The 26,870-nt window shown below is 38.2% G+C and overlaps 1 protein-coding gene across 3 annotated transcripts; it reads right to left on the bottom strand.

The window, feature by feature from the left end:
* Positions 1-2,894: 2,894 nt before the first annotated feature.
* LOC591088 (heat shock factor protein 1) lies at positions 2,895-23,863 on the bottom strand. 3 transcript variants are annotated; one of them, XM_030975079.1, is made up of 11 exons: positions 23,596-23,863; positions 12,222-12,330; positions 11,782-11,906; positions 10,878-10,996; positions 9,936-10,076; positions 9,162-9,282; positions 7,509-8,155; positions 6,959-7,073; positions 5,860-5,922; positions 4,525-4,588; positions 2,895-3,666 (listed from the first exon to the last, which is right to left on the bottom strand). In XM_030975079.1, exons 1-11 carry the CDS (start codon positions 23,728-23,730, stop codon positions 3,512-3,514), a joined length of 1,794 nt encoding a protein of 597 aa, XP_030830939.1. In that variant the 5' UTR covers positions 23,731-23,863; the 3' UTR covers positions 2,895-3,511. The 3 variants fall into 3 exon arrangements, with proteins under 3 accessions (XP_030830939.1, XP_030830940.1, XP_030830941.1); XM_030975080.1 differs by having other exon boundaries at positions 7,509-8,152; XM_030975081.1 differs by having other exon boundaries at positions 6,959-7,067; positions 23,596-23,862.
* Positions 23,864-26,870: the final 3,007 nt, after the last annotated feature.

The following is a 26,870-nucleotide window of genomic DNA, read 5'->3' as shown; positions in this document are numbered from 1 at the left end:
GGAGACGGTGAGAAAGAGTGAAATAGAGAGAGGGAGGGAGAGAGAGAGAGAGAGAGAGAGAGAGAGAGAGAGAGAGAGCAAGAGAGGGAGAAAGAGAGAGCGAGAGAGAGATAGAATGATGAGGTTGTTATAGTAAACTAACATATTCTAGGATCATAATATCTGTCTTTCTACCGTCTTTCACTAATTCTCTTTCTCATTTACCCCTCTAGCTTCCTCTCCTCTTTCTGTGTTATTATTATATTATGGACAATCAAACTCAATGATTTAATCTCTCTCCCTCCCCCTCTCTCTCTCTCCCCCATTCTTTTTGAATGTGTGTGATTTTTTTTATGACCCCCCCTCATTTTTTTGGTTAAATATAAAAAATAAAAATAAAAATTGATAGAAATGGACATTTTGGAATTTATTTATTTTTGTCTCATCATTCATCACCTCTCTCATTACTCCACCACTTCTCACATCATTCTATCACTCGTCCGATCAAATGAAAACCTATCCCTATAACTCTACTCCAGCATCATTCAAGAAGACTGGCACATTGAATGCAGTTGTCTGATTGTTCTTTTATTTACAACAAAATCAGCAGTTTACTCCTGTTAATATTCACACAATATGTGACAGTTCTCCAATTCCCCCCACATCGAAGCATGCATTTTGTTTTCTACATACATATTTGATTATTGGTTTTGAGAAGTTTCAAAACTAAACCATCAGTCTTTTATAAAGATCAAGCATGGACTGATGACATTGCTTCCAACAGATCAAAAGAAGTCATGGAAGGAAGCTGTTGCTTGATCATTGTAGAACAAAATGATATATATATCACAAACAACACGAGGCCTTCTACAGCAAGCCAACCAGAGCAAAATACCTGCTGCAACTTGTTCAATTGTATTTGATTTGTATATAGCCATGCTATTAGCCTCAAGGCTATCTTGTTTATCTACATGTATGATGTGCCATGATTATGCTACCAGTTATTCTTCCAGTTCTACCATTCCATCCATCTTCAGTAGCAAATATGCAACTATCAATGGTTTACCAACTCATCCTGAAATCTGAAAGTCTTAGAATGACAACATTTTGAAACCTGCTCTCTAACTGACCCAGATACAATAATCCCAAAGACTGATCGATTCACATGCTCACATACGGTACATGTTATGTCAACAAGAGATTTTATATATATTATGGCAGTGTTCTGGTGAGAAACCACCAGTGGACCATAACAGAGAAAAGTCATGATGGGTCCCTTTAATAAGGAAGTAGGGAAGCATTTATAACAATAGAATTAGCACTAAATCTTGGAAAACATAATTTAATGTACCACATGTTGGTAATAGGTAAAGTACATATACCTCTGGACTTTCACAATTTTAATGCAATATCTTGTCCGACATGTTTGAAGCCATATTGGTTCTCTTCATCTTAAGTAGGTCTCAGCAAATTCAAATGTTGTGCTCCAAAATTGCTAAAATAAAAAAACCACCAAGACATCATTAGGATTCTTTGTCACTATGGGATTTACAATCTGAATAACTGCACAACGATTTCTTAAGAAGTGCACTTTCATTATCAAAATTCAAGATACACTTCTAAATTCCAATGCGACAAGGCATAAAACAGCAATACAAATATGTTATTAAAAATATATGACAGATTTATACATTTTTGTTAAACATATTTACATAATTTCAGTATGGACAAAACTAATGAAGCCGCATGAGTGACATATCGTCGCTGTTTTCACGAAGTGACGGTAGTGAAAAAAAAATGCATTCACTTTGCGTTACGATTTTCCTCACTACCGTCACTTCGTGAAAACAAGGACGATATGATGAATAATCATTGTCTTACATAGATTATGTAACCCACCATGCTCTCGCATGAAGCATGTTTAGATTGTCTTTTCTTAATACTCAACTTTCTTCATTCTTATCAATATGAGCAAATAATTTACATTTATATTTCAAATTTATTTTACATGAGTAATATACATGTATTCTTGTACAAGCTGAATGTGTGACATTCATGACCATATCATGCACAAGATATACACTAGTACCCATTAATTGGGAATAATCCCCCCCCCCCCTCTCCCCCTCCCCTCCTCTTTTCTTGAAGTGATTGTGACAATGTGGGGTATTCTTGAGAAAAAAAGTTCTGAGATGATATAAACTGTATATATCAAGAATAAACCATATTGTCACAATCAATCACTTCATGAAATGAGGTCAGAAATAATTATTCCAACTTTATGTGCAACAGTGTAGATGGTAATTACTCAAGACATGCCATCGACAGGTTCAGATGATATATACATTGTTCCGTTGACACACTACTAGAGCATTAAACACACCAACACTTAAAAAAAATATGAGAGAACAAAAATGAAAATAATAATAATACAGAACATAAGTGCAGCAACAAAATATATCTGAATAACATTGGCAAGGTATAGTCTGATTATTTTGATAACGTGGCAACTCAATACTTTACGCAATGAAGTCAATTTCATTTTTATTCAGTCAATATGTTTTTTCTTGTACTTCTAATGGATGCCAATAGTAATTTTTTCCCCCGATCTGTATTGGCACAAAAGACATTTACAAACTCCTTTTCTTTTTCATTGAATATAATATCTAATCTAATATCATCGTTTGTTTTTTTCCTTCAATTTTAATCATACATACTTAGCTCTGAAGCCAGTAACAGCTATCAATATCATATTCTGGAATAGATTTAAGTTTTCATGCTCGTTGTAAATAATTGAGCTAGATACTGTAAAGCTTACATACATGCCAACATTTGAAAATCAGAAATCTGTACAAATTATGCTATTTAAAAAAAAAAGAGGAACAATCCTAACTCTCCTATTCAATACTACAGACAAATTTGTACAGGAAGAGGAACACCTGCATTAAAATGATAATTATCTTCTCCCAAAAAGAGGAATGTTCCTCTTTAATCTGAACAGTTGGCATGTATGAGCTTATACAGCATTACTCTCTACAAGGCTAGCACTGAACAACAGAACTGTCATCTTGTTTCAGGCTTCTTAATAGAACTCTGAATACGATTTATCTTTCTATTTAAGATGTTCTGATATTCTAGTTTACTTAATTTAGTGGTTTAAAAGAGGCTGGGTCTTTGAAACATTCCGCCCAGTTTAAGTAACATGCTTACCATTTTGATGACTATACCATGCTCTCAGCCTAACATTCATGTACATGCATAAACAATATGAATGTTAACATTAACAAAGATCAACATTCACTCCGAGGGCATCTTGCCCATCTTGCACAAATATAAAAAGGAAAGAAAAGAAGGGACACCCGTCCCCCTTGATATCACGGGAACATAATTCTCACCAATAGTTTGAGACTATCTGCACTATTAGATTGATAGATTGACAGTTAAATGTACTTCAATTGGTGCTTGCAAGCAGAAAAATGAATAACTTCTTGAATGTTTTGAAGAGATACCACTGAATATTCCATTGCTGGGATCACAGTTGGAAGCTTATGCCATCGTTCTCATTCTGTTCTCTGAGCGCTTGAGAATCATCGTCTAGAGATCGGAGTAACGAATCCTCATCGTCGGCCATGAATGATCCTAGAGATGCACTTGATGTTGAAGGCTTGTACGTCACCAACTCATTCCCTGAGAAGAAAGAACAGTATTGGTATTACTAATGTATTCAATATGGACATATCATTCATATGCATATACTACTGGGCAAGCCAAAGCTATTTGGTCCCATACCGATCACATCTATGAGTACATCTGATCATTGTATCAAGTAAATACATGTAGCTCTATTGGAGGTTAGATTGGACCAAATATGAAGTAAAATGACACATTTGATGATTATGTATGTTCAAAACTCCACAATACTCAGTAATAACGAATGGGACACCAATTTTAATATCATAGGTCAAAGATCCATGATAGATCCCTTATCGATAATTAGCAAACATGAAAAACATACAACATATATGGTGTGCCATAAAGAAAGGCAAAACAATATCCACTTCATACTAGTTAAGAAAATTGGCTGCAGTAAAACTCTATTCATAAGACTGAAGAATAGTTTGAGTTATGGTTGTGTGCTTCCTCAATCTATTCATGTCAGTGTGGAAGCATATCATAGCAGAGATGTCCACAGAAAAGGTTTGCTCTTCAAATGCCCTCATATTCAAAGAGATGAAAAATAGCTGAAAAGGTTGGACTTGACTTTCATTTCACATATTTCTTCAGTCCCATATACCCATTTTTTGCGTGCAGTGCTTGTGATTTTTCAGCGAGATTTGAGTAATTTTCTTCCAATTTTGATCATTCTAGATTAATCTAGAACCCCAAAGTATATATCGCTTCTAATGTAGTACAAAATCAGACCTTCCCAATTGCTTCAAAACAATAACTGCATGATCAATACTCAATTTCATCTTTTAACATGTTTAGGAAAATAATATAATCCATTTAGTCATATCTAAGTCATGTATGGAAACATTCACAAACCTGTTGATATCACATCAGAGGATAAACCATCATTCTCCCCATTATCTTCACTCTGCAGACCAACCTAAAAGAAGAAAATACAGATTATATTTAAGATTTTTAGCTGCTCACTGAGAAATTATGTAGGATAATTCCAAGATTAAAATCTAATATCATATGATTGCAAGGCCCTATGGGAGAAAAAATACATATTCTGAAGAGGCTAACCTGGATAAAGAAGAAATATTCTAATCATTATAACTCTAAACAACTGCTTATTTGTCTTCTCCTCCAGTAAGATTTAAGAAAGTTTCTATGAAGGAAATAAAACCATTTGCATAATCCAACAGATTAAAATAAAAATTGATCTATAGTTTGGCTTTTATAACAAACAGGTTCCCATCCAAAGCCTTCACAAGATCAACTCCCTGGAGGGAGGAAAGTCTGTCTTCATCCTCGTCAAACTGAATACGTCTACTTTCTAATCTCTGGTAGGCCACGTCCCAAGTCATCCCAAATGAAAGGATAACCAGTTTGATTCTATATTTTGAAGATTTATATACAGGTACACAAAATGAGTAAAATGAGTAAATTGGGATGCATCCAGACCTGCCATTCTCTGGAGTTCAAAAACTGTATTCTTTAATCCCAAAAGTTGTATTTTACTGACAGAAGTTGTATTCTTCAAAATAAACATGGACTGTTGCGCGGATCGATTTTTTTATGGATCATTTGTTGAATATGCATGATTTCGTCACGACTGTTGTGCTCGATGAACCAATGAACATCCCCAAATTGCTGATGTGAGATGCTTGTAGGATACTTTATAGCACAGAATGGGCATTTTGCCATTGAAAGTGGCTAACACACACACAAAATACCAACAAAAAAAATCAACAAAAAAAAAAAAATTAAAAAAAATTTAACAAAAAAAAAAAAAGAAAAAAAAGAAAAAATTGTTTTGAAAATTGTATTTTATTCAGAAAAATTGTACTGTTGTATTTGCTTCTAAAAATTGTACTAAATACGACTAAATCGTACTGGTTGGCAGGTCTGTGCATCCACCATGGGGACTCACTCCTGGAGCTCCTGAGGCAAATGAATAAATAAATAGTTTACATCATCTGTCAGCAATGTAAATGAGGTTGGTTTCTTTACCTTTGCAACTCAAGTCACAATTTGATAAAGATGATTTCATAAAATTAGTGGGTCTTGTAGATATGAAAATGATAATAGGTTTGGGGGATGTACTTTTGCATATTCATGACTGTTTAAGATCTAAATACAATGTGTTTAGATCACGCTGAACCAAATAGGACCTAAACCAAGGCATATAGCTTAATCCCTTGAACTTACAAAATTTGTGAGAGCATCTGGCATTGTCATGGAGCTTGGTTCATCAAAGAAAATGGGTAATTCCTGCAGCAAAACAAAAAACAAACAAAGAAGAAGAAAGATATGAGAATATTGATGATTTAACGGGAAGAAATATCCTATAACAATAATCCTTTGTACGTGAAGAAATATTAAATATTTGATAGTATGAACCAGAACTGACACTTTGTCTCCTCTGATTGATGGTTGTCAATATTCTTTGATGTACTACTTCTTCTGAGAGATACTGACACAAACCACAACAAATAGGGTCAATATTGTGGAGGTGTCATGGTCTAGTGGATATCACATGGTTGGCTGTTCGAGTCCTGCCATGGCACTAATGTCCCTTTGACCCATGTGATGTAAATGGGTACCTTGCAGGAATTAATAACTTAAAATGCTAGAGCTTCATAATGGGAGCCATAGTAAAGCCAGAGTAATAATTGCAGAGGAGGGGGTCTTTCATAAAGCTGTTCGTAAAGTTACGCATGACTTTACGAATGACTTTCATATGAAAAGCCAAACAGGATGCTCAATCATTATTAACTGCATCAACTAAAGTTGAACTGTGCAGATGTAGATTAACATTCTTATTATAACAAACATTTTTAATGCAAAGTTTTTTTGTTGCCATAACTTGATTGCAGTTATTGGAAATATAGTCACACTTTGTTAAAACATCAGGAAAAAATTTGGGCATCCTATCTGGCACTTCATATACAAGCTGTTCGTAGTCATGCGTAACTTGACAGGCAGGAGCGCTATACAAGAATTTACTACTATTATAATAATAATAATAATAATAATAATAATAGTGGCTACATGTATAGCGCACAGGTCCACCTTTCGGTGCTCATGGCGCTTGTATTATCATTATCATCACCATCCCCATCAGCACCATTATCATCATCATCGTCGTCATCATCATTAATATTATAATTATTATCATTATCATCACCATCCCCATCATCATCATCACCATTATCATCAACATCGTCATCATCATTAAGTCTTATTTATACAGGGTAGCCCCATCAGTCACATACACTGTTCTCCCTGAGGGCCCTGTTATACTTACATTTAGAAGTTCACCCAGCTCGTAGTGAAGGGTTGGATTGCTTGTAATCATTTGCTTGAATTCATTCAGATTTGACTGCACTGTGCTGAGTTGATCACCTAGGTCTTGCCTCGAACAGAAATATGAAAGAAACAGAAACCACATATTGATCTTGCTAATAAGCGACAGATGTGGTTTGTGTAATATAGCTCAGAGAATAGCTAAATACATCCACACTTGTAAGAATTAGATATATTGACTTCCCCCATCCATCTATTAATCCTTCTTCAAGCCTTGTTAAATGCCACTTAAACACGGATATGTCTTCTTCTTTTTTTTAAATCCACCAAGGCAGTCAATAGATTATATAACAAAAAAAGCAAGTTGCACAACGCCAGTAAATCCAGTGCTAACACATGAAGAGGATATATCACACAAATGTATTGCTTCGCATTTTTCTGTTCTTTTCACAGGCTTGATATAGAAGAATCTGTTTATTTTTATAGACCATTTACGTCCAAATACAGATAAAAAGTATGAGTTGAGAACAAAGATGGTATGGTACACTTACTTCTGCTCCTCATGGGACAACATACGCTGTAGCAAGAATTTGTTAGGGCTATTCTGTGACTGCTTGTTCTCATTGGTGGGTGAATCGCTTGTGAGGACAAGTTGCCCTTCCCCTGGTCCAAACAACCCTTCATGCCCAACAGCCGGTAGGACTTCATCTGTAGTTGGGGCCACAAGTTCTGCTACTCCCGCATCCTCCAGACCGATGCCGTCAGCTGAGCAATCCTCGGCCATATCTAGCCATCCAATGTCATCACTTCCAGGGGTCTGAGGATACGTCACATCTGGACTTAAAGCTGCCAGCACCGGGATGTTGGTAGACTCAACGCTTTCAGTCTGAATGTTACTTGTCACATTGTCAAGGCTTGAAACGACAGTAGGAATCACGAAGGTGTCCTGGTTCATAGCGTACCCTTGACCTAAGAGTTGTGTGGCGTTAGCTTGATTGTCCTGTGATCCTTGGTTAATGATGGCTTGACCTTGTGTGCTAGGGATTCTATCCGTGCTTGATTGGATGTCCGATGGAATGAGATCATCCTCCTGTTCCTCTAATAGTTCAGTGACCTTTGACTCATATGGGGCATTGTCTATTATGTCAGTGAGTGTAGGACTGTCTCCTCCACTTAAAAACTCCAGGTTGCTGTCCTTCTGGGGAAAAAATACCAAAGTAAAAAAATGAATACATATGGACTGCTATAGCACTCAATCAAAATATGCTAGCAGGTGCTTTTATACTAATTAGATTCATTTAGTCATAGAATGGGTACATCACCCCCCCCCCCCCTCCACAGGGATTAGTCCTAGCAAATGGTCACAAGGTAATATGGCAAAAACACAATCTTCTTGTGTTGATCTGAAATGGGGCTTCATCTCGTTGATATCCACTTATCCTTTTCAAAACATTTTAGCAAAAGTGCCATAGTACAGGACTACATAGGACTAAACTCATAAAGGTTATGTTCCTTTATTTCATGCCTGCATAAAAACTAAAAGTAGCTACATGTCAAAGACAATGAAAGACAATTCTATGAAAAGCCAAAGATGTAGATTTCATGACAGGTTTTGGTTAAAAAAAAAATCATATCATATCCACAAGATAGTTTTGTGGATTTCTATACCACTAGCTTGCTCTAATCAAAAGCCGACTCAAATGCTGGTCAATGACGCAACAATACACAACTTTTTTGGATGCATATGCGATCCTACAATATTCAGTGATCGTTGTCGCGTTTGAAATCGAGTCTAAAGTTATGGAATTGTAAATAATAAACTCTTTATGTTGTATAGCTCCCTCTCAATGTCAAGATACTAATAAAGCTATTAAACAATGTTTCTTGAATAAAATCAACCGATTAGCTATTCCAGTTTGGAAATTATATATCTCAACTACATAGTCTGAGATTTTCATGGTCGCAGGCGCTAAAGTTGAAATTTATCAAAATTTACTGGGAGTACCGGTAAATTTTAATCTTCAATTTTTCTTGAAAGCAGAAGTGTTTTAGGGGCTAAATTTTCTAGTGCTTATAAAACATCCACAGGGGCATTCAAATATGTCAAAATTGTAAAGAATCATGATCCAACCAATTTTCTATTTCCCAAAACTTTGTATTACCTTTAATACAATAGATATACATGCAAAACTAATATTACATACCTCCTTCATATCTCTGAATTTAAGTTCTTCAAGGGCTGGACTTCCAGGGAGTGTCCGACTAAACTTTGCTTTACTGGGAGGAGAAGTATCAGCAAATCCCTCAATCATCAACTGGTTTAATCTGCAGTATAAAGAAATAACATCCAAATTTTATTCAAGGCAAGAAAAAAAAAACACCTCTCCTTGGGGAAAAAAGTAGCAAGACACAAATACACATGACATGCCTAGAAGAAAGATCATATGAGCCACAAATTCAAAGGAAAATCATGACGCAAAATCTGCCATTACCTCTGATATAACAATTTTACGATTCTTTGAACATTATGCGAAACATTGTATAAGCCATACAGCATTTAATCATCAGATTTGGATATCATGTCTCTTTGTAAGGAGAAAAAGATGATATTCATCTTTTGTTTGTGATATCCAAACTGGGTTCCAGAAACGTGATGCTGAATGTCATGAGATAATATTAGTAGCAAGAGAAACAATGGAAATAAACTGGTACTTGTCTATCATGGTCTATGTGATACATGTGTGTGGACTTGCGGAATTGCAAGGGTTAATGTGATCTTGTATTTTGACAATGGCTAGTTTGATGAAGCGTTCACGTTCCACTCACATAACCCTTCGACCATGGTTCCTGAGATATATCTCTTGCTCGGCTCTGTGGAAAATGTTAACTGTCTTTAAAATGAAACCACAATAAATCAAACATGTCCTAATCAGAAAAGTTATTAAAACCCCAAATAAATGTTTGTTATGCCTACTTACGGTCTCTTTCTTGTGTTTCCAACTTTAGGTTTAGGTTGGACAAGGGTGATCAGAAAATGGATGAGTCTGTTGACTATCTTCTGCTGTTTGTCATGCTTCTGACGTAGACCAACCACCTCTCGCCACAGCGCTGTGTTTTCTCTGAGGAAACATTTAAATGCACAGAGAGCTCTCAACTTCACATTCTTTTATCTACTGATTATAAATAAAGCAATTTCTTGGTTTGTGACTACAGTTGTCCATTAGTTCATTTATATTGCTATCGATTCAGCCTGCAGACTGAACTTTTGATTTTCAAGAAACAATGTTGCTGTAACTCCAAGTATTAAGATTGGCTGCTGATCATAAAGACTACCTGTATCTCATTATAGGGAGAAAGAGCAAAAGAAACCTTTCCCATGAAGATAACTAACATTTTCATATATCCTTATTACTAGGCCCAGAGTACTTGCACTGGTTTGACAAGTTTTTTTTTCCCCCATTCAGTTCTATTCTCCATGATCTTTGGGAGTCCTTTTCTAACTGATCTATCTAAGTCACTGCTCGACGACCTCTGGCATGTTTGCCGTAAGTTAAAAAAAGAGAATTCAATCTATTTGTAAGCATTCAGTCATATCACCTGTTTGGAGCCAGAGGGGCATTATTAAGTCATACACATTTATTCAGAGTCAACACCCTTCTGCCTCCGAACAGATGTTATAATCATTTAATCATTTTATAGAATAAACCTGTCAATCAATTCGGCATGTCCGAAGACAGAGTAAATACTTTAATTCATATTTCGCAGGTTACTTATTCATTCATTCCTTCTTTCTTCATTCAACCACTCGGTCGGTAAGTTATTCTGAGAAACAATCATTAATTCATTTTAGAATGTATTTGGTAATTCAATAATTAAAATAATAAATTTGCTAATGCGAAAAAATATGAATAGTTTCTTACTCTTTTATTGTTTCCAGTTTCGCTGTAATATCATTCTGCTTGCCCTTCACTTCTCTTACTTCATTCAGAATCTTGCCCACTTCATTGGTTTTAACTTTGGAGTCATCTTTACCAGACACCTTCCAAGAAGACAATGGAAAAATAGATGCAAAGGTTAAATGAATTTGTAGTTTAACTACTTCCAAATTATTCTCTCTCTCTCTCTCTCTCTTTTTTTCAAAGGTAATACAAACAATGTTGATGTTTTAAACCCTCATTTACATAATCCATGGTTTAAAATCAGCGCGAATCAAGCGTACCTTATCTTGCGTCTCATATTGGACCTTTGACTGTGTCGCGCTGAATTTGCGCTAATTTTAAACCATGGGTTACACGAGGGTTTAAACCATGGGTTGAATTTAAATGTCCTTTGTGGATTAGGGCCTATACGTTATACATGTACATGTATATGCTGTACCTGGTGTGTGGATCCTCAAAATGGTATTTTTCAAGAATACATATGGAATTTTGAAATATATTTATTTTGTCAAGGAATTTACAATTCTATGGGCAGTGCATGTTTCTCACTGAGCATATATAGGCTAATCGTTGTTAACTTCATGCGCATCTATTGTCTCATGTAGGTGCAAGTAGTGAGTTTTCATGCCTGCAGTTTTGACTAATTAATCAGAGGCTAAGAGTCTTGTTATGCAATACATCATTACATATTGACAGCATCATTATTCCATTCACTTTCTGTGTGTATTTTTGCATAATGTATACAAACAATGCAAATTTATATTACTATTCATGGATAATAAAATCTTGATGTCATATTGTCATATTCTATCATGCATACAACAATGGAATTGACTACCGTAGTTAAAATGCATGGAACATCAACAGTGTTTAAAAACTGTATTACCTTTCTCTTGATCTTTTCAAGATGCTTAATTTCTCCTTTCAAGAAATGAGGATGTTGGAATTCAATGTCAGTTCGTTCTGTTTTCAGCGCCCCATCATCCAAGTGTGCTTTCTTTCTGAAACCATCTGTATCAATAATAAGATGAAGACATAAAGGGGAGTAAAACAGGAACATAAAAGGGAAAAGGGAGTAAAACAGGAATATAAGCTTAATACATTTCAGGCCTTCAGGAGTTTTAGTGATGTTACTTTAGATGTGGGATGAGTCAAAACTAAAATAATTTTACTTTCATATTCAATATATACAATGGAGCTACATGTATGTATCTCAAGCTACATAGAGACAGGAGAATCAAGAGAAAGACCGGTTAGGGTTCTACGGAGGGTTGGAAGGATTGGGAAGGCCTTCTTTTACAATCCACCACTTCATGGTCTACTTACACATGTTGAGTTGACGTATGAAACTCGCCATGTTGTTGTGCTTGAAGTACTGAGGGAGCAGAAGCTGAGCAAAGGCAACCTGATCTTGGACAATGAAACTGTTTCCTTCCTGTCATTAAAAAGAGTCAAAAGAAAAGGAGGAAAGATTTGATGAGCTTTAAATGATCAGGAACAGACCTGTTGAATGGCCCTCTACAACCTATTCCTAAGTCTTTATTCTAACTAAGGCCAAATAAAAAAATAAACATGTTTAGCATCCTGCTTTTTTGAAAAATAGGAAGGAGGCGGCCCTTTTTTTCTTCAAGATGGCCACCGATATTTTTTATTTAAAAAAAAATAATCAGAAATAGATCCATTTTAGCAGTGTTTTCATGCTTTTTTTCTTTCAAAAAAAAAAAAATAGGAGGCGGCCCCCCAAAAGAAAGCGGGCGGGGACGCTAAACATGTATATTTGTTATTATTATTATTATTATTAGAGGGGGTGGATGGGTAAGGCGACTAAGCTGGAAAAGGAATGAGAGGTGTCGAATCAACTTTGTCTCATGCTTCCCCCCCATCTCCCTCCTCTCTTGTTTCTCTCTGACTCTGTCACGCATGCTCGATCTCTCTCTCTCTCTCCCTCTATCTTGTCTCTTTCTTTTTCCTTCTCTCTCTCTCACTTTCTCTTATCTTTCTCTTTCTCTCCATCTCTCTCACTTTCTCTCCTTCTCTCTCTCTCTCTCTCTCTCTCTCCCTTCCCCCCCTCTCTCACTGCCCCTTTACAATTTGTTTAAAAATATATGACTTTGGAGTTTACTGCTGGGCGTCATTTAGACCAAAAGCTTTAGTCTCGGATATTGACAGTTGTTCCACTTAGACTCAGTAGTGAGGGGAGATAATGCTGGGTCGGTTCAGTCGGACAGAGATGTATTTCTCGGATCTTAGATTGCTGTCCTCCAATAGATTCTGGATTTTGGAATTGGAATTTGTTAACCATTGGGATATATGAGATTTATGAGACACATTGTTTTTCACTCAAAACAGAAATGTTAGTTTTATTAAAAAATTCACCATAGATAGGCAAATTCATGCAAAAAAATATATTCCAAAAATGGACTTGAAAACACATCAGACAATTAGTCTGAACCGAGTCAGGAGCAGATTTGAAGAAATTATATTTTTAAATGTTGTAAAACCAAAGATATAAGAAGAAAACTGACCAAGTATCTGTACTAAAAATCGTACATGTAAAATTGGTCGTACACATTCGACAGCTCTAAATGACGCGCACGGTTGCGTTACGTGCGTTCTCGAATCCAAAATCATACCTCATACACACACTCTCACCAGACCGCGAATGGTCCGTCGTGGTGAGCTAGCCGGCTGAGAGTTTGCAGCGATACCAACGCAGCTTCGGAGCTCCGCAGCGCGCCATTTTAGCGGGACTCGGAAAGGTTCGCGGTGGGAAGGCAGCGGCCTAGCCTTTTGCCCAAACAACGCTAGATCGGCTGCTGGCAAAATGAAAATAACTACGATCGAGAACATCGTCGGTTTCTTAACTTTTCAGTGAGATAATTCTGAATTCTAATTGAGACTATATAATAAATTAAATCGACAAAGAAACCTCGGTAGAACTCTTATAACTATACAAAAGCTTGTTTATTTCTTCATTTGACATTTTGTTTTTGACCATTTTTTCGTGCGCGAGTCAATGCAAACTATGTATTACCAAACTTTCAACACACAAGGAACGGGGAACACTCGCGGACCTCGTATCAAATTCGTTGCAAAAAAAAAAATCAAGGGTGATTTTGAAGCAGTGAAGAATATTTGCGCTGCAATGCGCAGAAATATACTTGAAAGAAACTTAAAAAATCATACCTGAATTTTCAGAAAATCGTATTTGTATTAGTGTACCTAGATGTGAATTGTTTATAACTCAGATTTTATGAAGATTTGTTGGGAAAAAATGTCAATTTTTTCCGTTTGGTGGTCATTTCTAGGCTAATATTTCAAAAGTTACTTCAGTAATGGTCCCGATGTTTCTCTTATCATACTCGCATGTTATTCCTACATAGATTAAACATAGGATGGTTAAGGGTAAGACCAGATAACATTATAAAAAAGATATATCCTTCCAACCTCCCATATCCAAGTTTTGGGCTGATTATTGCCGACCCACCGCAGCAAGGCCATTCAGATTTTCGTACGCGACCGAAGCGCCCTCTAGTGCCCCATGAATGTGCCTAGAGTAAAGGAGCCGGTAATCGGCCAGCTCCAGTTTTCGGCCGATTGGTTGGATGCAAGGTAAAATCACTCTAAAATACATCGCATAATAGCATAACACATATCCCATTCATACCATACCATGCCAGTGTCACTGAAGAACCACATTTGTAATGAAAAATATATCCTAAAATATCACATTTTAGCGATGTAATCGCTACCCGAATCTGAAAAATCGAGTATCTTACGCGTGTATGTAAGAAATATGGGTACCATAAAATCAGCTTTATTTCAAGTATTTTTCAGATTTAGAGCCCGATTTTGTGTTGGTCGCAAGCTCAAAAGTATCTCATCGCATGTATTAAATCAATGTAGCCGGACCCTGCCACGCACACACGATATGTCTGTCTAATTCAGATTCCAACTTCAGATCACCGCTGTGCCTGTCTTCGGCCAGGCGAGCACCAGGGAGCTCCGGCGTGGGATACCTGCTCCGCCCGCTTGTGCTGTTCATCAGCGCGGAAATGCACGGCGCGCGCGAGCGCTTCCTATTGACTTTGTACATGCGGCCGTAAACTGAAACGCTCGGCCGATAACTGGCTCCAAAACAGTGAAAATTGAAATGAATATTGTCATGGCAATTCGTGATTTTTTCTGGGATTCTTTTTTTGTTTGAATAATAATAATATTTGCTTCATGATTTGAACAAAAAATGATAATAAATAGGAAGTAAAGGGTCCTAAAAATAGGATTTTGTCTTAAGTGGCCGAAAACGGGCTCCTTTACTAGAGGACGTCATTCGGCACTAGAGGGGGCCCTTGCGCACGTACATCGTTTTGTACATACGGTGTGCTCAAGCTTTGGCAGCTCGCCCGTTGCATATGCTTTCGACAAGGGGTGGATTGATATTATTCTTTCCTGAAGTGAACGGGTCCTGTAGAAATAAAATTAACATAAATTATATGAGAAGTAGTTACGGATTCTGATCATTGCGATGGTGTCTGCTACCTACCTCCATAACGCCGTTAGTTTGTAGACTTTTCACCTCGGTAAGTCGATGTTTTCGCTATTTTCGGAGTGAACTTTGTCAGTATGTATCCTAGATCCATATTGCGCAGAATTTGGCAGTCTCCAAAGTTTGTTTTTTTCAAAATTGAACTGTTTTCGGATTTTTTGGAAGAAAGTTTTACCGAGCCCAGGTACGCCCACATATCAGTATGAGTGCACCAAGTAGGGCAAATTTCAGCCAAAATGTGATCCCCGGCAGTTTCGCGCGAAAGATTTCTGCGGTTGCTGCCGCGGAGACGCTATTGAGTTTATGTGTTGTACGACCGGCATTGCAATTGCACAGTGCGTGTATATGGATACTAGTCTTTTCATACTCGTTGGTCTTCAATACTTAATTTTATTAATCTGGTGGGCGTTTGAATGTGACGAGGAACATTATTTTTTATTATTATCAGAGGTTTGTTGTTAATTTTTATATATGCATACTGATTAAGAAAATAATTAAAAAAGTCAATTTTGGCCTGGGCTGTGTGTGAGTGTGAGTCAGTGACTGAGAGAGACCTGAGTGAGTACAGTGAAATATATATCGGTGTGGGGGGGGGGGGTGTATCCACAATCACATCCTTTTCTCTTTATTACAGGAATTAGCTCAGGTTTCAGCCCATCTTTTATTCAAGTTTCATGATCATTTTTATTGACTCTCGGCTTCAGGTCACGCCTCTCTTGACACAAAGACAAAATTGGCGTACAACTTGTCTGGTGGGGGGTGGACAGCTGCCCCCCTAAAAAAAATTCAAATAAATAAATCTTACAAATTTCTGTAGATATAGCGCAGTCCCCCCAAAATATTGGCTCATTTATACGCCAGTCATGTCACCCCTAACAATATTTTTCTGTTAATATCTGCTTATCAAAATAAATTGTCCCTGCCTTTCCCCCCCCCCCTTTTTTTTAATCAACCTGATTAAATAAATTTCAATGCACACACATACGCTCGCGCAGAGCATATTCTAGTGCTAGCATAATAATGGAGTTGGTTGTAAACCTATTTCATTTCGTCATGAAAATAACAAATTCCATGCATGAGGAGATCTAACTTAAAGTTACGCCTAATAATGACTGAAAAAAAAAAGTGAATGGATGAAGGACAAGTATTAAACTCTTGAGATTTCAGGGTGTGTCCCCCCCCCCCCCCATGTATGAATGTTCTATTTGTTCTACGGTGTCAAACAACTGTACATGTATGGGTACTTGAATTATTCTGAAATAAATGTCTAAAGACTTATTTGATTTTCAAATCCCAGTGATTGCCGTAAAAGTTTTATTTTTTGTACACTTTTATTTTGACATGTAGGCGTATACATGTCTTTTATTTTTCTTTTCTCTTGTAATCAATTTTCATTTCCTTTTTAGAATACTTTTGTTTGTACCTATATTTTTCCCCCTTATGAATGTCAACCTGCAATAGGCCTACGTCCTGGGTAACCAGCTCAATTTTCTATAGGCCCTACTTTGTCTTCCTCGTTTTACAATGGGCCAAAATATGTTTGAAACTTAGAATTTTATTTCAGATCAGTAGGCCTATTTCAAAATTTAAATTTCAAAGTGTTGACTACCCCCCTAAAAAAATTTTTTTTTTAAATGGACTGGTAGACTCAGTTAATTAGTTTGAGAGATGTTTAACATGACATATCCCACAAATAAACTTTCATGACGTTTCTTTTATTTTCCTCCTAGGAACTTCAACACAATTTTTATGCCAAGACCTTTTGATGCACAACTAAGATCTGAACTACCTGCAGACGGTTTTACGACAAATGCTCTGGTGACAATTACTTTAGCTATTAGCTATGATCGATTCCCTATTCATAGCTCTTACAAAATTAAATACAGAGATAATTTCATCAGAGCATTTGTCGCATTACCCGGCAGACACATGGCTGTAGAACACCTCAGCTGCCTTTGTGGCCGTGTCATGGTGGTTTGTGCTCCTGTCTGCGCAGGAAAAAATTAATATTTATTTTTCAGGGGCTACTTTTCAAGCTTGCTTGCATAAAAATAACACTCTAAAATTTGTTTTGCATTGAACTCTATGCAAATTTACGGGGGCTCTTTCTGATTTTTGGGGGCTCTTTTGGGCATTTCGGGGGCAAATTCGCCCTGAGCCCCCGTGTATTTTTTTCACTGTGTCTGGGTGACTCTCAAGATCCTCAAGTCCAAGATAAAAACTCAAGACCAAGATAAAAACTCAAGAAAGATACAAAAGATATAACTCGTGGTTTGAGTGTTAAATGTTTGTAATCTGTACTTTGTTATGAGTTCTTGTCCTTGTGTGTTTATTTGTGATCAAATTTTATTTTTTATTTATCTTCCTTTTTTTTTTAAACTGGGTCTCTTGGTTTGAAATATGATTTCACTAACAATAATATGCAAATACACATAGGTTTGCATGAATAAAAAATGTATTTTTTATTTCACAGGAAATGGCTGCCAGTGGCTTTATAGCACGGGCAGGTCTGGCCCCAGACACAATTCTCGAGAACATCTCCATCGTCCATATCGTAAATGGGTTTATGCTCGAGATCTATACTAAGGAGCGTGGTCTAATTTCACCCATAGCAAGAATATGGGGTGCCAACGAGAGAACTCTGTTGCGTAAACTGGAACGTTTGTATGCGAAATACACAACTTTCAAGAAACATTTCAAAAGACCCGGTGCAAGAGAGAACCTTGAACAGTTCCTCGAAAACAAATTTTCCATCCCTGGCACGGCTGCAAGCAGTCCAAGTCAGCGCGAGTCTGGATGTGGAAACTGCAACCGCCTCCGTCAGGTAATTGACAATGAAGCAGTCAGCCATGATGCCAAGGTCAAGCAAATCAAGGAAAGACATGAAAGATCTATTGCAGATCTTCAGAACAAACTGACCGCTGCAAGACGGCGAGTTAAAGATCTCCATGCCATCATCAACACCAACAAAAGGACTAAAGACCTTAACAGGAAAGTTTTCAGGACCAGTGCAAGATGCGATCATTTCAAAAATGAATTCAAGATGGCAAGCTCTAAGGTAACAAAACTTTCAAAGGCCAATGACAGCGCTAAAAAGAAAGCTGAAAGGTACCGGAAAAAATACCTGAGATTGAGGAAGCAACGGTCAAGTGTTCCACGAAAGCCTCGTACTACTCGCCCGGATGAAGACTCCATCTATATGATAGATAAGATAGCTGTGCTAGAGAATGAAATCGCTGAATTGAAGGCTCCTGTATCAACCAAAGATGGAAAGCAATTTAATACCGCCATACGAGAGGCTTCATTTTACCTGCAGGTTTGTTTTGTGTCCAATTACTAAGTTGGCGCCAACCAGCATATTAAGAATTTGCTATCAATAGTAATTTGGGTTTGATAAGGTGATTGAATTCTTCGCAATTACAGCCTTTTTACTGAGCTTTATTAAGGATACATGCAAGTTCTTAATATGTAATTACAAGCAAATGGGAAAGGTAGATTAGTTACAAGAACAAGTGTATATATAGTGTAAATTGATTCGGCGTGAACTGAACTGAAAAGAATTTGGAAGCTTACAAATTTATTTTTCACCTCTCCCAGAACTTTAGTTTCTGTTTCACATTACAAATTATCAATTTATTTACATTATTAATTTAAGTTTGAAATAAAAAATGATGTTGCTGTAGCGGATATAGGGGGGTGGGAGGGGCGGGACGGGTCAGGTGTGCATCCCTCCCCCCTATCTTTTGAAAACCAAGTATGTTAATATTAGCAAATTTCTGGCTGTTTCAAATTTCAAATATAATACCTGCATTGCAACCCCCCCCCCCCCCCATACCATTTTTCAAATCCTGGATCCGCCTCTGTGTTGGCCTTTTTGTTGGGTAGGGACGAGGGAAGGCAAGATATATAACTGATAAAATTTATATAGCACTTGATACAATGTTCACCTGATGTTTCTAAGACTTACATTTAGGCTAATTGCTAGTTATTTTTGACCACTTAAGAAAGTTTTCTGTATATCTACTATCTCCATGATAGGACGTTGGTGTGCCAGAACACCAAACCAGTGAGGCTATAAGAACAGTGACTGAAACACTTCATGGGAGAAAGATTGGTCCCCTCCCCTCCGCAAGCACACAACATCGCATGGGGTCAGAGATGAAAGAATTATCGAGAAGTCAGCTACGGGAAGCATTAGAAAACGAGAAAGGACTTACCTTGAAATATGATGGAACCACTAAAGGTAGACTGGGCCACCTGGCAGAGGTAGAAGTCGCCACAAAAGACAATACATTCATGATAGGGTTCGCCCAACAGGTTGGAGGGACAGCAGCGGAATATGTTGAGTCAATCAAGGGAGTTTGTGATGCTGTGTCCCCTCATGTCCTAAATGAGGTAACTAATACCATGACGGATCGTTGCTCAACGAATGATGCCGTCGACAGACAACTGGAGGAGCAGAGAAATATCAAGGTGAACAAGTTTCGATGTAGCATGCATCCGCTAGATTCATTCGCACGCGATGCCAACAAGGCATTGAAACGACTAGATGTCAACAAAGAACGCACTTGCAAAATGCCTTTCAATAAAGGCGGCGAGTGTAATGCGCAAGCATTCATTCGAGTTGCGAGCAAGCTTTTCACGAGTGACAGCTGTGGAGATAGCACCGAGTTGCGTTCTTTTTTGAAAGAGAAAGGATTTCCTCAACAGATCCCCAGATGGGTGGGCAACAGATTCAACATTTTGTTTTATTCGGCTGGGAGGTTGCATCTAATTGGGGAGGCCATTGTAGATTATTTCAGATTGGTCAACAAGCCGACAAATGACTTGCACAGGGCATTTGTAAATGCATGGAACATTGACAACATCCGCCATCTTCGATGCCTTGGCCTTGTTGGTGCATTGGTAGCCAGACCCTGGATGGAGGTGGTCAGTGAAGGAGGCAACATCCTCGAGATGAATAATTTGTATGAGAGTGCTGCCAATATGCTCACCAAATGGTTGGAGGAGCCGCAGTCCATGCTTCGGGACAACTGCACCGTATTTGGTACTCCACCTGTTAAAGATGAGGTCCTAACTGCACTTTTGTCTCAACCATTTGAGGACGATATGGTCGGGCCACTCAAGGCTATTCTGACATCAATCTTAGATGTGATCAGACGTCAACTCGGGTCCCAGCTGCCGGGTGGACAGTTTTGGGAGTCTTCAGAGGTCTTGAAGGAACAAGCTGCATCATGCTGCAACAGTAATATAAGTGGAGAGCGTAACTTTGCGCAATTGGACTCGCACCTACATCATGCACCCAATATTGGCATAGGTAAAATAGAGTCAAAAGTAATGTTCAAGGCCAATGCCACACGGCACTGGCTCCAAAACAAGCCACAGGGAAGTAGGAAGGAGCTAATTCGCAATAACATTAAGGCAGGTGCAAAAGAACGCAAGAGAGAAATGGAGAATAAGGTGACATACAGAGAGAAGGTGAAAAGACGAGTCCGGGAAAAACAGCAGAAGCTAACTGAAAAAGCAGAGAAGGCCAGAAACAAAGTAGAAGAACTTATTGAGAGTATCTTGCAAGACGGGGTGATTGAACATCGGGATGAATGTGAAACCAAAGTCAATGGCATGTCCAAGACCAGAGCTACAGGGATGCTGAAGGCACAGATTCAATTTAGGACCAAAATACTTGGACAAGATATTGGGAAACATGCCCTAAGTAAGTGCTCTGTTGATGAGTTGAAGAACATTCTCCTGAGTATTCCGGAACCTACAGACAAGAACTTTCTGACAGATGTGAAAGACCCAGGACAGATTATTAATAGAGAATTCGCGCAGAAGTGGGAGAAAGATGAAAAGGAGCAATGGTACAATGCAACAGTAATCAACTTGAAGGATGGGGAGTTTGAGGTCTCCTATCAAGGCAACAATGAATTGTTCTACATGACGATTGCAGAATTCTTTACTGACATTCATCTCGGTGATATCTGCTATGTGTAACTTGAAAGGCCCAAAAGTAAAAACGATTATAACGGTAAAACTATGTAAAGACCTGTAATTGCTAGTGTTATATTCTTAGAAATTTGCATTATTCGCAAATTGGTTATGACAAGCATTGTGGAAAGAGTCTGGAAAAAAAAGTTATTCTTGAAAACAATTCAAAGAATTTGTATGCAACATTGTGAAGTTGTGAGCAGCCTATCATTGCCCAGGCATCTAGATGTGTGGAGTCCAGCAGACTTTAAAGCAGTTGACAGCCAACAATATCTATATTGGTGAGTCTCAGTTTGCAGTTAGTTCTTGCAGGTAGCTTCTACCTGCAATGTGAAAACCCTTGGTGTACAGGCCTAAACAAGAAGAAAAAGACTGTAAATATAGTTAATTATCATTAAACTGGTGAGATATTACAATGCTTCCAAATATGAAATTCTTTAAGAATTAATCATACACATTAAACCTGCAACTTTATGCATGCATACATTTGGGTCGGGTAGCTATGATTGAAATTCAATGCCATAATTACACTGCTGTCCACCAAAAATATTTTTGGCAAATGGAGCACTATGGGGTTTTGTGTCTGCAGGCAGCTTCTACCTGCAAGGTCAAAGCCTTTGGTTTCTTGCATGCAGATATGCTCCACCAGGGGGCGAGATAGTTGGGATGATTGTCTTTACTTGTATATAGGCCTATAGAACTAGTGTTCAGGGAAAAAATTACTTTAAAAATTTCGGGGGCTACTTTTCAAGCTTGCTTGCATGAAAATAACACTCTTTAATTTGTTTTGCATTGAACTCTATGCAAAATTTGGGGGCTCTTTCAAGACTTTCGGGGGCTCTTTTGGGCATTTCGGGGGCTAATTCGCCCCGAGCCCCCGTGTATTTTTTCCCTGCTAGTGTTCATCAGTGAGATTACAGTGTTTTCAAAAGTAAAAGTCATTCAGAATTGATCATATGTATAGTTCATTTATAGTTAGGCATGACTTTACAAACAACTTGCATTATGGGATGCTTAATTATTTTTTGACACCGTACCTCTGACACCTGAGGATAGAAAAAAGAAGAAGGTAAAAGAAGGAAAAGTGAGAGATATAAAGAAAAATGTTAAAATATTTAAATTACAGGCAATTAAATGACAATGTAGAATGAAAAAATACTTCTGGGCAAAGGCAAGTTTTTTGTCTTCCAATTTGTTTAGTCTAGACCCCATTTAAATCTCGATCTAGATTCCAAAAATTCTTTTATTTTATTTTTATTTTCAAATAGACCCACAGCACTAAACCAGTAGGTATAACAGTTGGGGCCTAATATCAATCCACCCCACCGACCTCTAACGTTACACCGGACATTTCATTGGCTAACAGAAGTGACGCTGTGCGGCCGCCATGTTGCACTTCTGAATGAGCGCACGGCGTATAGAAGTACTCTCGCGGCCATGTTTCACTTCTAAAAGTGATACGGCACTCCAATGGCCACCGCGAGTGCGCACCCGCTTCAGTTTTTTAACACGGGCGCGGGAATGGGCGATGGTACGGTACGTCCACATAATAGAGGTCAGTGATCCACCCTGCCTTGTCCGTGCGTCCGTGCGCGTACATTTAGCAAGTGTCTGTAGCGAAGGCTAAGTCTTCACGCACGTACCGCGTACGTGTGTGCGGACTGCCGCCCGCTGGGCTTGCACCAGCGCAGCGCGTAATAAGTAAAGGCATATTTGCGACGGTTCAGCGCGCCACTGAGGAATGGGAAAACCTTGGGACGCAAAATGTAAGTAATATGTCATTTTTGGTGTATAAAACGGCAAATTCAGCCGATTTGACCACTCTTTGTGTCTTCATTATGTACTAACCTACACATTTCTTGTTGTATTTCATTAACTCTTCTAAATTTTATTTTTGTGTGATTTACACTAGATCTACCTTTACTCTACCATAGAAATTTAGAATACCAGAGTCCAGACCATCATTTCTGTCTAGGCATCATCATGACCAGATTACATGTGGCTTAACTAGATTGAACTAGTCTAGATGTGATATCAATATCATATTTCATTGTTTTTTCACCTAGCCCCCTCCTCTCATACCATCATCCCGCCCGTTCCCGGGCCGATACCACTACTGGTACAAGTACTAGCTAGCCCGGTGTAATTGGTTTGTTGTTCACTCACATCGCTCCAATGGATCAATTCGTCAGTGCCTTCGTCATCCACTAACAGCCATAACTTCGAAAGAAAAGCCGGACATGATGGTTGAGGCATGCTGCCTTGAGCCAACCCTGTGAGGCCAGTTTCATCAGAAGACATGATTACAGATGAATCCTTCTAAATTTGCGCTGACGAAAAGTGTGTTTAATTGAGACAACAACTTCGATTAGAAATGCATGCTCATTTAAGATTGTCAGCCATCTTCACAGTGCAGTCAATTAACGTACACGTACGCGCACACGTGCGTAGTGCCTAGGTTTTTGGTTTGACACATGCATGGCCATGGCATAAAAATACGTGTAGGGACAATACAGCCAGCCTCGCACGCGCGGAATTGCGCAATGGAGAAAGGGAATTTCCAAATTTCGTAAGGTGAGGGCCGACCTCTTGGCTAGGACTGGAAACAATAACAGTGACCGTGAGGTGAGACACAATCTCATAGAAGAATCTCCGATAAAATAAGAGAAGAAGACGAGAAGGCGCTAGAGGGCTTAGAAGACCAATAAAAGATGAAGAAGAAAACTGATGAAGATAGGAAGAACAAGAACAAGAACAAGAACAACACAACAAGTCAACATCAATCACAAGAAGAAAATGCAAGAAGTAGAAGGAGAAGTAGATCAGAAGATCGAAGAAGAAGAAGAAGAAGAAGAAGAAGAAGAAGAAGAAGAAGAAGAAGAAGAAAAAGAAGAAGAGGAAGCAGAATGGTTTGGAGTCCAAAAAAAAAATCGCAACGACTCAGCCAGCCGAAAAGTCGCTCAGGGGGTGGAGGGGGGGGGGGGGGGTATATGCGGACACTTTTTTGTTAGTTTTTTGGAGTCCAAAAAAAAATCGCAAGGACTCAGCCAACCGCTGAATAAGCAGGGGGGGGGGGGGGGGGGGGGTGAGAGGACACTTTTTTGGGGGGGGGGGGGGGGGGGGGGGTCTCGAAATTTGAAAATTTGACATTTTGTTCCGTTGGGGGGGGGGGGGTAAGGTCACCTTTTTGAGGTCAGCCATTGGTATAATTAAATTTTTTTTTTTTAAAACTCAAAAAGGGGGGGGGGGGGAGTTTTCACACAAAAATTAAAGAAAACATACACATAAAAAAGACTCAAGGGTTAACCCCAACCCCCCCCCCCCCCCCCTTGCGTACGCGTCTGACAAGAGGCAAGTGATATGATTGCGCCTGACGTGTGGAATAACTATGAACTCGGTTATTTTTCTTAAATATTCTAGCCAAGGCTACTGGCAGTAGACCTGTATTCAATTCATACATTAGAGCTCCTAGTTGTAAATGATAAATATCTTCAACTTTCAAAACACTACTATTATAAAAAAAAGAACATCTGTATGCGCAAGATAGTGAGTATTACAAACAATTCGTATTACTCTTTTCTGTACCAGTAGTAATTTATCCATTTGAGATTTGAACGAGTTGCCCCAAGCTAGCACACCATAGTGCAAATATGGCAAAACTAAAGCTGCGTACAACATACGTAAAATATTTAGTGGGAACACAGATTTCAATTGATATATTACACCAGTATTTCTTGACAATAATTTACAAAGTTTACTAACATGGTACTTCCAATTTAAATGTTCATCAATATGCAAGCCAAGAAATTTAAATGTAGATACTCTTTCAATCTCAAAACCATTGAACATTACATTTCCAGGCAATATAGTCAGGGAATTACTAAAGAGCATATAACTTGTTTGCATGAATCCACAAAGTCGCATTAGTCAACTCAGAGTTTACAGTCTGCAAAAAAGTTTGTGGATTTCTGTGAGAGAAAAATACACTCGAGTCATCTGTAAATAAAATGAATGATAACATTTTTGCGGAAAGTTGAAAATCGTTAATATAAACAATAAACAAAAGCGGGCCTAGAATTAAGGGATCCCTGTGAGACCCCACAAGTGACGTCCCGCAAATCTGAATCAATTCCATTTAAAGAAACAAACTGTTTCCTATTTGCTAAGTAGCTTCTAAACCAATCTAATGCTATCTCCCTTACACCATAATCATGGCACAGTTTATCTATAATGATTTACAGTACCAAACGCTTTAGAGTAGTCTAAGGCTGCGTTCATGCTTAAATTTTGAAGGCAGAATGAGCGATCTGAAACGCTCATCGTAAACGCTCATCGTGATCGCAGTTCCACGATGTAGTGTTCATGCTTACTTCTCTGGCTCCCCAGGCAATTCTCCGTGTGTGGCCTTAATTGGTCTTCCAGCTGGATTCGCAAACCTTCACTGTGCATGCTACGTAGACCCACTAGAGGTCAGTGCGTTGACCCCATTTAAACGCGTTTACAAATTGTAAACGCATCTTTTTGTGAGTTTACGATCGGCGATCGTGATCGCCGTTTTTCGGTGATTCTACAAAAGTGAGCTAAGACGCAACCGTGTTTTAAACTAAACGCGTAACAGATGCCTGATTCTGGCCGTCAAAATCAAGCATGAACGCGCCCTAAGAAGACATCAACTGTATGCATGCGTGCATCTAAGGCACTGGAAATCTTATCCACCAAATGTAGATAGCCTTCACAATTGTTCCCCCGTAGTTTCCTGCTGTTTTATGACTTTAAAAAAATGCAGTAAATCAACTTGGTACTAAGTTACTATAATACCGCGCTATAATCAACAATTCCCGATGTATAAGGTTGTTCTTTTCAAGAAGCTATATATATGCTTGCGGGTGGCGTCTCTGTAGATCATGATGTGGGCATATATCGGATCAAATAGGGCAAACAAGCAAGCACCCCCCAAGTAAATAAATAAATGGATAAATTAATGAATGAAGAAGAAAAAATGTGCTTATTATCGTTCGTTCATTCGTGTTTGCTAACTTCTGTTTTAAAAGAACAGTCATACAGGAAGGCTGGTTGAAAAAACAAATCCACTTATATACTATGTGAATCATAATTTATAATTGTGCTTATAGGCCTCTGAAATGCAAAGAAGAAGGTCCCACTCTGCAACTTAAATTAACCGCAAGTTAAGTGGAGAAGATGCTCCATGAAAATAATTTAATTTAACCCTTGATTTATATTTACATAAAATTAATTAATCTGCAGTCATTATTTCATTTCATTTGTTTGATGAATGGTGTTGTGTGATGTTCCTAGCAGACCTCCAAACCATTTCGAAATCCTCTGTCTCTGAAAATTGATGTATAGCGCCAGCTTTGGTAGATTTCTTCTTTAATGGACATGCCCTTGCTATTCATGACGTCATACGTATATCAAGCTTG

The sequence above is a fragment of the Strongylocentrotus purpuratus genome, unplaced genomic scaffold, assembly GCF_000002235.5.
Source record: "Strongylocentrotus purpuratus isolate Spur 01 unplaced genomic scaffold, Spur_5.0 spur5_scaffold_8, whole genome shotgun sequence".
In the NCBI taxonomy this organism is placed as follows: domain Eukaryota; kingdom Metazoa; phylum Echinodermata; class Echinoidea; order Camarodonta; family Strongylocentrotidae; genus Strongylocentrotus; species Strongylocentrotus purpuratus.
This window is presented reverse-complemented; position numbering and strand designations above follow the sequence as displayed.